Raw genomic sequence first — 13771 nt, 5'->3', positions numbered from 1 at the left:
ATTTAGCATTTATTTTCCCAGTCGACAGCCAAACAAATGGCGCAGGACGGTGTTGGAATGATTTCCAACCCCCTCTCCTTCCTTTATCTGAGCCGACAGCCTTTTTGTCAGCGTTGCAGTTCAAAACGCCGCGGCCTTCTGGGAGATCTGGTTCAACACAGAGGGGCAGAAATTATCTGTGGGACGTGAGGCCACGGCGGTGGAGTGATAGAATCTGCTTCGCAAAGAGTGGCGTATGCGTAATTACAGCGAAAAAGTACCCATGATGCGATCTTACCTTTTACGGGCTATTTCATCGCCAGTTTCCTGCGCCCTTCTCTCTCTCTCTCTCTCTCTCTCTCTCTCTCTCTCTCTCTCTCTCTCTCTTTCAATCCTGATAAGCGAGCATGCAGACAACAGAAGGCCCATTTTTCCTTCCAAAAATGTTGTGCCTGCATAAAACAAAAGTAGCTTTCAAGGTATAGAGGTCATGTAGGCGAACCAAAGCTCATGTCTGAATCACTTTCTTTTCCCTTGAGCATCTTTAATTAAAAAAAGAACACTGCCCAGCGGCGTGTCAAACAAACAGACACGTTTGGGCTTCCCCTGCTCGACCTCGCAGTTCAGGTGTCACCTTGGAAGCCAGCGCCTCGTCTGTGGCACTGCCCCTCTGCCGTGGCACCCTGCGTTATATATGTGGAGCCGGGCGGCTCCAGCGGGGCAGTGGCCACCCAGAGCTCCGGGGATGGATGGCCTCCCTGGGCCTGTTTGACTGGAAACAGGTGTGTGTCATCCGAAGATGAAGGCCCGGCCGATAAACATTATTGGAGAACATCTGCTGCTTGTCACAACACAGGGCGAGCCGCAGCAGCCCCCCATCCATCAGCCACACCGGAGAGTGGGCGGCGGCGGCGGCGGCGGCGGCGGCGGTGGTGGGGTGGGGGCTCCATCCTTTGCTGTCTGGCCTGCTCACCCATCACTCACCTCGGGGATGCTGGATACCGGGGGTGCATGTTTGGTCCAGGCACCTGCCTGCCTCTGCCGGACCACGGCCGCTTCCAGCCGTTGGAAGACAAAATGCTCCAGCGCACATGAAAAATGCCTCGGGGGTAGCACTCTCTCTTCTGCTGACACGCCACACACACACACTCACACACACACACACACACACCTTACCCCACCCGCGTACCCTGCTCAGGTGCCTCCCACCCCCCCACCCTCTTTAGACTTTTTGTCAGGGAGGCAGGGCCTTAATGCTTGACCCTTCTCGGGCTGATGAGAGATGCCTGGTAGTAGCCGTGCACAAAAAACACACACTGACATATCCACTCACACGGGATCCCATAGGTCTCTGTGACAGCTGGAACCTCTCTCCTCTTTTTTCTACCTCCGTACCTTACTGTGCCCCCCCCCGCCCCACTAAGGGATCACACCATGCTAGACTGCATTCAAAAGCTCGCGAGTCAAAAAATAGGTTAAACAAAAAAAACAAAAACAAAAAAGGCCCCCGAATGTTTATTTATTTATTTATTTGGTTCATGGCTCTGTTGTCAAAACACAAACGCAGATGGTAAAGAGACATATCACGGAGGGAACAAGAAGATACTGTAAAAACTGACTATCAAATAGACAAACAAAATGGATCAATGTAGCACCGCTGACATAGACACGCCATCAGGAAATGTCTTATAAATGACCTGAGATATAATACACTTAAAGTTTTTGTAAAAGTTGAACCCTCGAATTAAATGCACATGTATGGTGAGTGATCGCGGTAGTGATATAAGACATGTAATCTTATCTTGTGGTTAAATTTGGATGACAAGTCCAAATAGTGCAGAAAAAGTGTTAGTATCCATTCCAGCATTTTCTACTAGACTTCCTTACTGTGTACCAGCTGCTGATTCTGCAGACACGTGCAATTCCATGCAGTATTTTTCACGACCACTGCACTGCAATAAGAAAGTATATGATCAACGCGAACAAATGAAGTGTGTTCCTAAAGCTTGTAAATGACGCATGTTCACGTCGTATTCAGGATAAAAAAAAATAACTAGGTACGCGTGTGAAAAATTTAATAATTCAAGACGAGGGTGGTTCACCTTTCAATAGCGAGAATGAATCTGTTAGGAATAACTTTTCATTTTGGGAAATCAATGCGGTTTGACATGGAACGTGAATGACAGAGAACGTTTGAAAATCAAACGTAATATTTCCTATAAACGGGGAAGAAACATACACACACAACACACACACACACACACACACACACACACACACACACATTTCAGTGTTTTGTGAGTCACTTTGATGAAGGTGAACTTCATAATCGTTTGATGTGCTGGATATACATACACGCAAATATCAGCATTTTACAAGTTTTGTATGCAACTTAAGGACTCAAACGTTTTAGGATGGAAAGTTTCAATCGGGAATTTGTGACATCAAAACTAATTTGAGAGCAAATTAGGGAGTAGATGTAATTTAACCTCAACTTTGCCGAGGAGAAAAGTATATCAAAAATAAATGTATTTATTTTTTATTTTACATATCTTAAAATATGTATGGAGGCTATTTTTTTTTAGCATGAACCCAAATCCTCTGCTTGAACTTTTTATGGTTCCTCTATTGAACCACAGTTTGTAGCCCGCGTGCCTGCAGCTCCCTGTATGTGTGGATCCTGGTGTTTTATTCTTCACAATAAGTATATACATGACCCATATATTTCTAAATCTGTTTTAGATGCCGTTAATCTTCACCAGAAATATGCTCGGCATTCTCTTATACTAACCATCGAGTTTTCTTTTATGGGCTGCGTTGGTAGGGGATGTAAAGGCTCTCCGGTTACAGGAAAAGTCTCCGAATCCGTCACGTGTCCTGTCCAAATGCCCCAAAGAAAGAAACCGAACCCCTTAACAACTCATTAAACTGGAAGAAGAAGAAAAAATGTCGCCGCTTCAGATCAGCAATTGTAGCAGATGTGGTGCAGGTATTTTTTGTGTACTGCAAAGGAGTCTGTGTAACCCTGGACTTTAAATCTGACACAGTCTGGGGTAGGTTCAAAGTTCTTGGTCCTCTGAGGGTCAGCCACACGTCAGGCCCACTGGCTGATTAGCTGGAGCTCCGGGCTCAGCGACGAGGACGGTGCAGGGTGAGTAGGATTAGTGCGACCACCAGTTCCACAAGGCGATCGTGGTAAACGCTTCACACAGCCAAGCCCTGTGTTTGAGTGTCCGGTCGGGAGTCTGCGCCTCCGCTTGTGTTATGTGATTTTGCTGCCCGCTCTTCTCTTTCTTTGGGACACCGAGAAGTTCAACGGTCCCGGGGTTTGGTGTAGCAGGGCTGGGGGGAAAAAAAGAGAGAAGAAGATGAAGAAGAAGAAGAAAAAAAAGCAAGGAGACATCAGCACTATTTGAAAATCAAAAGCAAATGTTCCGGGGGCTTCTGGCGGAGAAGTCACTGGTGCGTAGTCTCCCGCGTGCCGGGCTCTGAGGAGGTGAAACGAAGACGGCCCCGAGCCGGGCACCACGCTGGGTGCAGATTAAAATAACTGTCAGGAGACAGGAGCCGCTATTGAGGGAGACAGGGTGACACACGGAGTGATGGGGCTCAGCCTCTCACACTTCATGACATAGGATTTCACTAAAGCTGGTTCAGCTTTACAGCCTGTGACCCTTTGGGTGTGTGTGTGTGTGTGTGTGTGTGCGTGAGTGTGTGTGTGTGTGCGCTTGTGTGTGTGCGTGTGTGTGTGTGTGTGTGAGTGAGTGTGTGAGTGTGCGTGCGTGCGTGTGTGTGTGTGTGAGTGTGTGAGTGTGTGTGTGTGTGTGTGTGTGTGTGTGTGTGTGTGTGTGTGTGCGCTTGTGTGTGTGCGTGTGTGTGTGTGTGTGTGAGTGAGTGTGTGAGTGTGCGTGCGTGCGTGCGTGTGTGTGTGAGTGTGTGAGTGTGTGAGTGTGTGCGTGTGTGTGTGTGTGTGTGAGTGAGTGTGTGAGTGTGCGTGCGTGCGTGCGTGTGTGTGTGTGTGTGTGTGAGTGTGTGAGTGTGTGTGTGTGTGTGTGTGAGTGTGTGAGTGTGTGTGTGAGTGTGTGTGTGTGTGTGTGTGTGTGTGTGTGTGTGTGTGTGCACGTGTGTGAGTGTGTGTGTGTGTGTGTGTGTGTGTGTGTGTGTGTGTGTGTGTGTGTGTGTGTGTGTGTGTGTGTGAGCGGCGATAGGAGCCGGGGGATACCTTCACTACACGTGGGGCCCAGCCAGGTGAGCGGACACAGACATCGTCCAGTCAGCCCATCACAGCGGGCCCTGTGGGAGCACTGGCACGGCAGGGAGCAGTCGGGGCCAAACCGATCCCCACCGCAGTCTGAAAGAGTCCAGAGGAGGGACAGATTAAAAAGAGCCTAACAGACGCACCCAGTTCAAGTTCATTGCGGCATCTGATAATTAATTCTAACTTCACGCCAGTCATGTTAAAGAGGAAGTAGACAACTTTTAGGCTTAAACTTGTCACTTGTGTTGTTAAAACCTGATAGAAAAACAACCCTAAGTCTGGCTTACACCATGTTATTCTCTTGGCCACCGGGACGCGGTTATTTCCGCGGAAAAATGACGACTTGATCTACGGCACAAAGGGACTCTGTCGGCCATCGCGAAAACCAAAGAAAAGGGGGAGAATTTCATTCTCCCGGTGTCTATCCCCAGTGATGGAAAATAGCAGACGGTGGAAAAGCCCGAGATTGACAAAAATGTCTCAACCTCACGAGGGAAAAAGAATATCCCGTTGACGCGGGGCACAAAAGCAGGCGGAGATGGAGAGTGGCAGAAAAAGTGATAAAACAAGAGTGAACCCCCGGGACTTTTACGGTTGTTTTCCCCTTTGTACAGTATTGACAGGGAACAATACTTCTTTCTACTCCGTTATCTCCAAAGGGGTGTTGACAACTTCATCGGGAGCTCAGAGGGGAAAGTACCTTCGTCCGTACGACGGTGACCAAACAGCGACAATAAGAGGGGCATGTCTGTTTCCTCTGTAATGAAAGTGTTCCCCTCGTGGTGACGTCTACCTTTCTCACATCGCTCTCCCGTCCGTCCCGGGGGACAGAGGCACCGTCCTGTCGCCGGGGCGCACGGGGCCTCACCAGCACAGTTACATGACTCTGCACAGCCCGGTCCAAAGCTGCCGGCCTCACACCCTGAACACAAGAAACACACACACACACACACACACACACACTGTAAACACTTTCATAGTATTCATTAGTAACATTACTAACATGACAATCAGCTCATTGGTTAACTTAGATTCCAGATAGGAGACTGTAAGGATTGCACGTCACATTAATCTGTTGCTCTAGTCAAATATAGGATTTGTTGACTAACTAATCAAACAACTCTCTCCCGGAAAGTTACAGTTAGACATTTCTTATGCGATGAGGAGCAATACACTCTCACCTCTCAATCCCTACGGACACTTAGATCTCCCACAAGTGAGAACACAAGACCACACGCATGTTAACAATCGCACAATCAGGGCACAAAAGAAAAATTAAGCAAGAGCATAAACAGATACACAATTAAAAAACAGATTCGCTCACATTCATAAGCGCATTAAGCAATAAGAAAAGGTGCGCGCACACACGCACACACACGCACACATGCACACACGCACACATGCACACACACACACACACACACACACACACACACACACACGCGCACACACACGGAGATAGAGCCAGGTCTGTCTCTGGAGCCTGTGGCTGCCTTACAGCTGCTCTGCAGTGCTCAGCCACGTCTCCTGCTGGGACTGAAGTGGCCATTTAGGCGCTCACACTGCGGCTGAGAGCCCCGCGAGCCGGCGGGTGGGCACAGGGATGTAACAGGAACGCATTAGGCAGTCAGGAAACACCTGTCTCTCATCAAACAACCAGCCTGCCCACCTACCTACTAGCCTGTCTGTCTGTCTGTCTGCCTGCCAGAACACACACACACACACACACACACACACTAACATCTTTTTGGGAATCTCTTATTCATTCATGCTCGTATCTGCTCCGCTGCAGCTGGGCGTCCAGGTGGATGTTTTTTAATGAGCCAAAGGCTTGTGACTGTGAACATGACAGTGTTCCTGTCTGCACAGTGTTACCGGAATATAAGTATATCAAAAACATAAAGCGCTTGAAATGCGAGACGTCCATTTATCTACATCTGCCTTTGTTTCGTTAAGAAATGAAATCTGTACGTAGAGTTATGGCTTTCAGTTGACAATTGGCCTTCGGACGCTCACGTGCACTCACGTCTTTGGCATTGCGACCCATCGTAGCCTGGTGGACACGCACAGTGGCCTGTTACGTGGTCACATGTCCGACCCACTTTACAGTCGCAGGTTTGGGCACAATTCATTCCGAAAAACCCCGAAGTGCATCCTGGGAGGAATGTGAGAAACAGAGTTCAGGTTACAGTCACTTGTTTAAATGCTTATGGTCAAAAACCCTCCACTTGTCCATGTTGTATCAGGGTTCAAGGGGAATGAAGAAATGAGAATCATATCTATTTCAAAGTGTCAGCGAGACAACTTGTAACCTAATCGACATTTTGATTGAATCACAAGCGGAGGCTTTGCATACTGTGTTGACAGGAGTGGCCGTAGAACCCAGCAGTGCAGCCGCAGGTGCCAGTGAAACGGTCGCACGTCCCGCTGTTGACACATGGACAATCGTGCGCACAATCAAGCCCATATTTTCCCTGTGAACAGCCTAAACACACACACACACACACACACACACACACACACAAGCACATGCACGTGCACGTGCACGCGCACGCGTACGCACACGCGCACGCACGATCACACACACACGCACACACACACACACACACACACACATTAACAATTAAAGGTGGGTATAAGGATAACAGCAATTATTAGCATTCATCAACCATACAAAATGACTGTAAATCAGCATTCTTCATAATTACAAACACAAAAAACTGAAATAAAAAGGCAGATACACAGTAAACGAAATAGTAAGCCTAAACAATTTAGATTTTGAAAACAAATGACATCAGATATCCCAAACATTTGTTTCATGAGTGAGTTTTGAGACTCTTTTTTTTTTTTTACTGTTAATCATGTCAAATCATTTGATAGCAGAAAGTAAATATTTCCAATGTTTCCCAGCAAATTTTCCACTAGATTTTTTGCCTGTTGGAGTTTTTCCAAATTTTTCATTTCCCATGAACATAAATATATACATTTATAGATATATATAAATCTCTCTCTCTCTCTCTCTATATATATATATATATATATATATATATATATATATATATATATTTCTTTCTGTTGTGTCTGCTGCCTCGGGAGTTGTACCTGTGTCACAGCGTGGTCCCGTCCAGCCCAGGCCACACTTGCAGGACCCGTCCACAGGGTCACACAGACCCCCGTTGTGACAGCTGCATGTGTTTCTGCACTGTGGGCCATGGCGCCCTCTAGGACACGCTGAGGCAGATACATTGAGGAAACATCAGAACAAGACGAGCACTTTGGGCCCTTCTGTTTCGTCTTTCACACACATACACAGATCCCACTAACCACACTCGTGTTTATTTAAGCAACAGTTCATTAAAGAGACGGCAGAGTAGTCTAATTTGGCGCTGATATAAAAGAATAATCACGTTCAATTTAGATGGGGAACACAATAAGCAAGCCGTCTTTGATTCCCCTGTTTATTTATTTGCTTCCTCGCCAAATCCATCGACACGGAAGACGGAGAACAAGCTACTTATAGGTTTCTGTAAACATTCAACAGGAGCGACTTAGAGGGACGTCCGCGTCCGTGCCGGAGTCGAGAGAGAAGAGGACATTTGGGCCGAGCAGCGCTGGAAAGCCCCGCTCGCAATCCAGCTGAGCCGCTGATAAAGGGAGAGATTAGGGAAAACCCGACTCTGCCTCTGTGATCATCAGAGGCCTCACACTGAGGAAATGGAGAATTTGTTACTCAAATATACAGAGAGAAATGTTGAAAAATACACCCTGGGTTTTTTTGTGGTGGTTTTCTCACTCTCCAGTCAGCTCTTCTATTTCTGAGGAACTCATTAGGGCCAATGGTTCTCACTGATGCGTGTCAGCCTCAGCGGTCACTCTTTGTATGCTCAAGAGAAACGGTGAAAGATGAAAAAGGCCCAACACAAACAATGTTTGATATCTATCGCAAAGACGGACCAAGATTCGCCTCTTGTACTCTAGTCGATTTCCTCCTGCCACACTCAATTTCAAAAATGCCAGAATGCACTCTGTGTACTGCCCGTTAGTCTTTAAATACATTGTGCAAAGAAACAGACTTTCAACCAAACGGCGGAAATATCGCTTATATCTCAGACTGTGCTCAAATAGATCATGACCAAATAATTCCCAATTGTACAATATGCACAGAGCAAACGTTCAGATTGTTTAGTTACATCGTCAACAATGGGACCAGTGTGTCATAGCTCCCTCGACGATAGATCGAACCACAGATCTATAGATTAGATAGATGGAAACCCAAACTGGAAAGTCCTGGTGAAAGGAGTTACCTTGCTCGCAGGACTGTCCCATCCTGCCAGGGGCACAGATACACCTCCCAGTGGTCGGGTGGCACTGCCCTCCTTCCCCACAGGAGCACGGCTTACCACAGTCCTTCCCATAGTACCCACTCAGACAACCTGCAGAAGTATTACAAATCAACGAGTTATGAAGATAAACACCCTTGAGCTTCAACCTCGGCTGTGGTTGACCAGAAGATACGATAAGATACGACGGCCAGCAGCCCTCAAACACCAACTCCAAGTAATAATAATAATGAAGGGGGGTTCTTGACTTACTGGAACTGCAGTCAGCTCCGATGAAGCCCGGGGGGCAGTAGCACGTCCCGGTCCTGGAGTCACAGCGACCACCGTTGATGCAGCTGCATCTGGACTTGCAGTTTGGCCCAAAAGTTCCCGCTCGACATCCTGGACATGAAGCCACGATGACAAGAAAGAAAAAGGAGGAGGGAAGGTGACTCCTATGGTTTACTGTATTTGTTCATTTTCTGACAGGTTAGTAAAACCTTCAATTTTGATTTGTGCTTGAGGGAAATATTATGTGAAAAATACGAACACTTTAAAATCTGTTCCAATGTAAAGCCATGATGGCAGATTGATTTGACGTGGATTACTGGCACACTTTTCTCCTGCACAACTCTCAGTTTTGAACATATTTCACATACTTTCATATAATTTTACTATCTAATTATTATGGTAGTTATTACAGTACTTTCTTTTCAATTTGTTTTGTTATGCACCTATACACCAAAGCAAATTCCTTATATGTGAAAGCCAATTCAGATTTTCTGTTAATATGCAAATCCCTAATTCAGTGTGAATCCACTGCTACCACCTATTACACAACCCAACTGCCTGTTTATTTAAAGACACGCCCAACAGTAGTCCACACTGAGAGCAGAAAAAAAAAAGCCCCGACAGTTTACTTACGCAGCTCACAGTGTGCGCCGTGGTAACCAGGTAGGCAGCTACACGTCCCCGTCACAGGATGGCACTGCTCCTGATCCCCTGAACATTGGCACAGCTGGCTGCACTTCTCCCCGAACATGCCGGCAGGACAGGCTGAGGTGACACATTCAGAAACACATCACGTACTGTAACCAGCGTTACGATGCACTTTGATGTTTTGTCAACCGCTTAGTTGTTTGGTCCCGTAGGACGTCACAGCACGGTGAAAGATATCGGACGAATTTCCCGAACCCCAAGGTGACGTTTTGTTTTTGTCCACAAACCAAATGTATTCAGTTTACTCTCATAGAGGAGAAAATATTCACAATTTAGAAGTTAAAATCAAAGAATTATGACTTTTTTTAATGATAAATACTGTAAGTAGTCAGTTACTAATGAATATATTGTTGCAGCTCTACATTATAACACATGGCTTTGATTAGATTAAGACAGTAGATGGGCCTCGTGCATGCATATGCTCAGTGGTTTATTGGAACAAATACAAACTCCATTTCCATCTTCTTCAGATTTGTGAACACACTGGCCCATTAAGTACTGACTGGTAACGCAAACCAAAACTCCCGACAACTTTTCCCAGCGGTGCCCGGAACCCAGATGGACGCAGGGGGACATTCTTTCACACACTTTCTCCCGCGCACATACGTACATACGCTCATCGCAATAACGAATGGGGCCCACGGACAATCAGTCACACAGCGGACGAGACGAATCTGTGAACCGAACATGTTTTCGGGCGAGACCGCGGCACTCGGCTACTCAATCAGGCAGCAGCAGGCAGCGTGGGGGACAGATAAGAAAGGACTCCAGACTAAAGAGGCAATTACGGCGCTGTCATTATGCATGTCTGCCTTCCAAAAGCCCTTATCCGCCGCGGAGGAGACAAAAACAATGCCTTCTGTTTTACTTGGCAACCGGTGTGTAACATTTATCAGATGTCTGGGGAGTGTGTGAGGAGAGGAAGGGAGCTGGGGCGGCGGAGGGGGGGACAGCAGGAGCGTCGAGGGGCTGAGTAGTAAAGCTGCTCGTATACAGTTCTAAAGGGTACAGTCTAAATAATGAAACATTAGCATAAAGTCCTGTGACAGTGAGGCTTTAGTGCTGGTGTGGAAGACATTTCCTGGAATGTAATAAATGGTAATCTTTCCCAGGAGGACTCGGAGAAGGGGACATTTTAATTAGTATTAACACAGGGATTCTTGGTGATCACTTCCATCCCATGATGCCTTTTTCTTCCTGATGGAAGTGGTGCATTGTGGCGTGACAGTGTTTCCATCAAAAGGGCACAAACGTCAGCCAAATGGTTTTAAATGCGTGACGGTGATATTAGCCGCGTGCCAAGGGGCTCTCTCAATGGCCAGTTGTACACAAGAGACATCTGTGAGATACACAATCTCCAGTGTTCAACATGTCTTCTACAAACGGCGCAAACGAGCTGCTGCTCAACTTTAACATTCAAACTTTACTGGGGGGGGGGGGGGGGGGGGGGGGGGGGGGGGGGGGGGGGTACGTCGATTTGTGTTTTTGCCAAAATGTGTTATTCTTACGTTTCTCACAGCCCGGGCCCGTGAGTCCAGCGGGGCAGCCACAGCTCCCCGTCTCATGGTGACAGGACACCCCAGCCGGGCACCGACACCGCTGGGCACAGGAGGCACCGTGGGACCCCGGGAGGCAGGCTGGGAGTCGCCATAGAGAGGGAAAGCCGTCAGTGTAACCCGTGTTCAAAGCTCCGCCATCGTCAACCTTCGTTTCCCTCGCAATTTCCTCGGTCCCCATACACACACTCACGTCTGTCACACCGGGCTCCTCTCCAGCCTGGCTCGCACTCACAGCGGCCCGTCACATGGTGGCAACTCGGACCATGGACACAGTCGCACCTCCGCTCGCAGCCCTCGCCAAAGAATCCCTCGGAACAGGCTTCAGACGGAAGAGCACACACACGGGCATTGGCGTTCAGCGTGCGAAACGCTAGAGCCGGAAGACAAAGCTTTTCAAAATGTTCACTTGGGGTTTTTGTGCTCATTTACCCGGGCACAAAATGTTCTGACACGGCAAGTTTTCAGGGACTTCAGGAGTAAGTAAACCTTCCCTTTTGTTTCGCTGCTGCTGCTGCTGCTGCTTCTCAGAAATGTCAGTGAATGCAGCACAGACGGAAGGTGAAAGGAGAGTTCCAGTTCTCCACATTTTTCAGGACACATCAGCAGGTAACTGAAGGAAACTGCTGATTGCGGGATGAGCCACTGTATATATACACACCTATAGCTCTCCATGGGCCAGATACAGATGAATACTGTGCTGTATGACAATTGACGTGCTGATGTGAAGCTGCAGGAAGTCACCTGACTGACACAGCTCTCCTGTCCAACCAGGCGGACACACACATCCGCCCGTCACCTTGTCACATCTCCCTCCGTTTGTGCAGCCGCAGGCCTGGATGCAGTTCGCTCCGAAGCGTCCTTCCTCACACTCTGGGCGAGAGAGGGCAAAGGTCAGCCTCAGACGCAGGAATTTTGTATTTCATAAATGCAAAAGGGGTCCAGCAGTGACGGGCGGACAAAACGTTTGATCAAGAGAGTCTGTGTGGGGTTGTTTTTCTCCAGTTTCCTCACAGAGTCCAAACACATGCGATGCGACTCCACATTTGACCGTAGGAGTGAATGTGACCTCCTCAGCTGTGATAGGCTCCATCGAGGCGCTTACCTAACTCACAAGCGTCACCAGTCCAGCCGGGTGGGCAGGAGCACTGGCCCGTCACGCCGTCACACGAGCCCCCGTTCTGACACAGACACTGGCCAGAACAGTGTTCCCCGTATTGTCCCGCAGGACAGGCTGAAATGACACACACACAGACACAGACACACACACACACACACACACATGCACACGCATAACGAAGTGCAAACCGTTACATGAATGAATGAGATCTAAGATGAAGGAATGACGGAGACATTATTCAAACTATAATAGTCAAGAAACAAATGAAAAGGGTCTCAAGAAGGGTAAAACAGGTTTTATTTGATTTTCTTTACCAGTTCTAGAGAAAGTTTATTCTTTTTCCAATGGTTTCTGATTTTCAGATGTGTTTTCTTGTATAGTTCAGGAATCCAATTTGTTTCTTTTAAACATTTCTGTGCAACTATGACAATCAGTTATCAGACTTGGGTTTTCTCAAAAGTCCGGCGTGTTCTAAAGAATCACTTTGCTGATTTTCATATAGAAACGAATGAAACGAATGGAGGTCTAGAACATCAGGAGTGCGCTTTGTGAAATGGTTAGTTGTGATGTAAAACATTCAGGGACTTGAAGGAAACAGACCAAGCATGAAATCCCACCGGAAAAATATAGAAACGAATATCTATCACTTTCCATCACTATCATTAAATCACTTTGACAGCTTTATCCGTCCTCGTTTTGGGGAGACTGAGCGATGAGCTGTACTCACGCAGTTGACAGCTCACGCCGGTCCACCCGGGCGTACAGCTGCATCGCCCGGTGACGTGGTCACACCTGGCCCCGTTCTTCTGACACTCACAGGTCTGACCGCACCGCTCTCCAAAGTGACCCTCCGGGCATTCTGCCCCCACACACACACACACACACACACACACACACACACACACACACACACATTTAGCATGACCTTAAAATAAGCTCCAATGAAAACGTGTAAGGGCGTTTTGGGGCGTAAAGGATTTTCAGGACACACGTATTGTAAACGTCGAAATGATCAAAGTCAAACACTGACGTTTGGAATCGAAAGAAAGAGCAAAAAGCGCTAATGACAGAGACGCATCATTAAGTCATGCTCTCTGCAGACTCTGGCTCTGGTACTTGGGACCACAAAATGACTGTGGCAAGAGGACTGTCTTGCATAAGAGTGCAGAATGACAGACCAAGAACTTTACTGGGCATTTCACTGGATTCGTTTTAACCAATGGCTTGAAAATCCCAAAAGGAACGTCAGCATGAGAACAGCGATCGGTGAGATACTAAACGTGTGTTCTCCCTTTCTTAATGTTGATCGCTATAAACACGTGGGGGCATTTATCTAGAATAGACCTCAATTAAGGCCCTTTGTGCCAGAGGGGCGCTCTTATCCTCCCTCCTCTCTCCGCCCTTATACCCCCCCCAAAAAAGTCATTGGCAATGTCTCATTACAGAGATAATTGTTCACAAACACATCATAGTTGTGTTTAAGGAGAGGATGTTGTGATGGGCTGCAGCGAGGGCCTCCCTCACACCCCGTTTTAATGAT

At 47.5% G+C, this 13771-nt stretch overlaps 1 protein-coding gene across 2 annotated transcripts in view; it reads right to left on the bottom strand.

Annotated features, from left to right (window-relative positions):
- Window positions 1–1488: 1488 nt before the first annotated feature.
- Window positions 1489–13771, bottom strand: part of megf6 (multiple EGF like domains 6) — a 52372-nt gene continuing 40089 nt past the window's right edge. Inside the window, exons 25-38 of one of the 2 annotated variants that reach the window (XM_035623457.2) lie at window positions 12959–13090; window positions 12217–12345; window positions 11856–11984; window positions 11305–11433; window positions 11064–11192; window positions 9481–9612; window positions 8830–8958; window positions 8542–8670; window positions 7340–7468; window positions 6594–6722; window positions 6264–6392; window positions 5031–5159; window positions 4202–4330; window positions 1489–3321 (exon numbers count right to left, since the gene is read on the bottom strand). In XM_035623457.2, coding sequence (XP_035479350.2) covers window positions 3242–3321; window positions 4202–4330; window positions 5031–5159; window positions 6264–6392; window positions 6594–6722; window positions 7340–7468; window positions 8542–8670; window positions 8830–8958; window positions 9481–9612; window positions 11064–11192; window positions 11305–11433; window positions 11856–11984; window positions 12217–12345; window positions 12959–13090 — 1763 coding nt within the window. In that variant the 3' untranslated portion in view covers window positions 1489–3241. The remainder of the gene's footprint in view (window positions 3322–4201; window positions 4331–5030; window positions 5160–6263; window positions 6393–6593; window positions 6723–7339; window positions 7469–8541; window positions 8671–8829; window positions 8959–9480; window positions 9613–11063; window positions 11193–11304; window positions 11434–11855; window positions 11985–12216; window positions 12346–12958; window positions 13091–13771) is intronic. The other variant, XM_035623458.2, reaches the window with a different exon arrangement.

Source organism: Scophthalmus maximus, chromosome 11 (assembly GCF_022379125.1).
Source record: "Scophthalmus maximus strain ysfricsl-2021 chromosome 11, ASM2237912v1, whole genome shotgun sequence".
NCBI classification, from domain to species: Eukaryota; Metazoa; Chordata; class Actinopteri; order Pleuronectiformes; family Scophthalmidae; genus Scophthalmus; species Scophthalmus maximus.
Note: the sequence above shows the minus strand (reverse complement) of the source record. Positions and strands in the feature narration are given on the sequence as shown.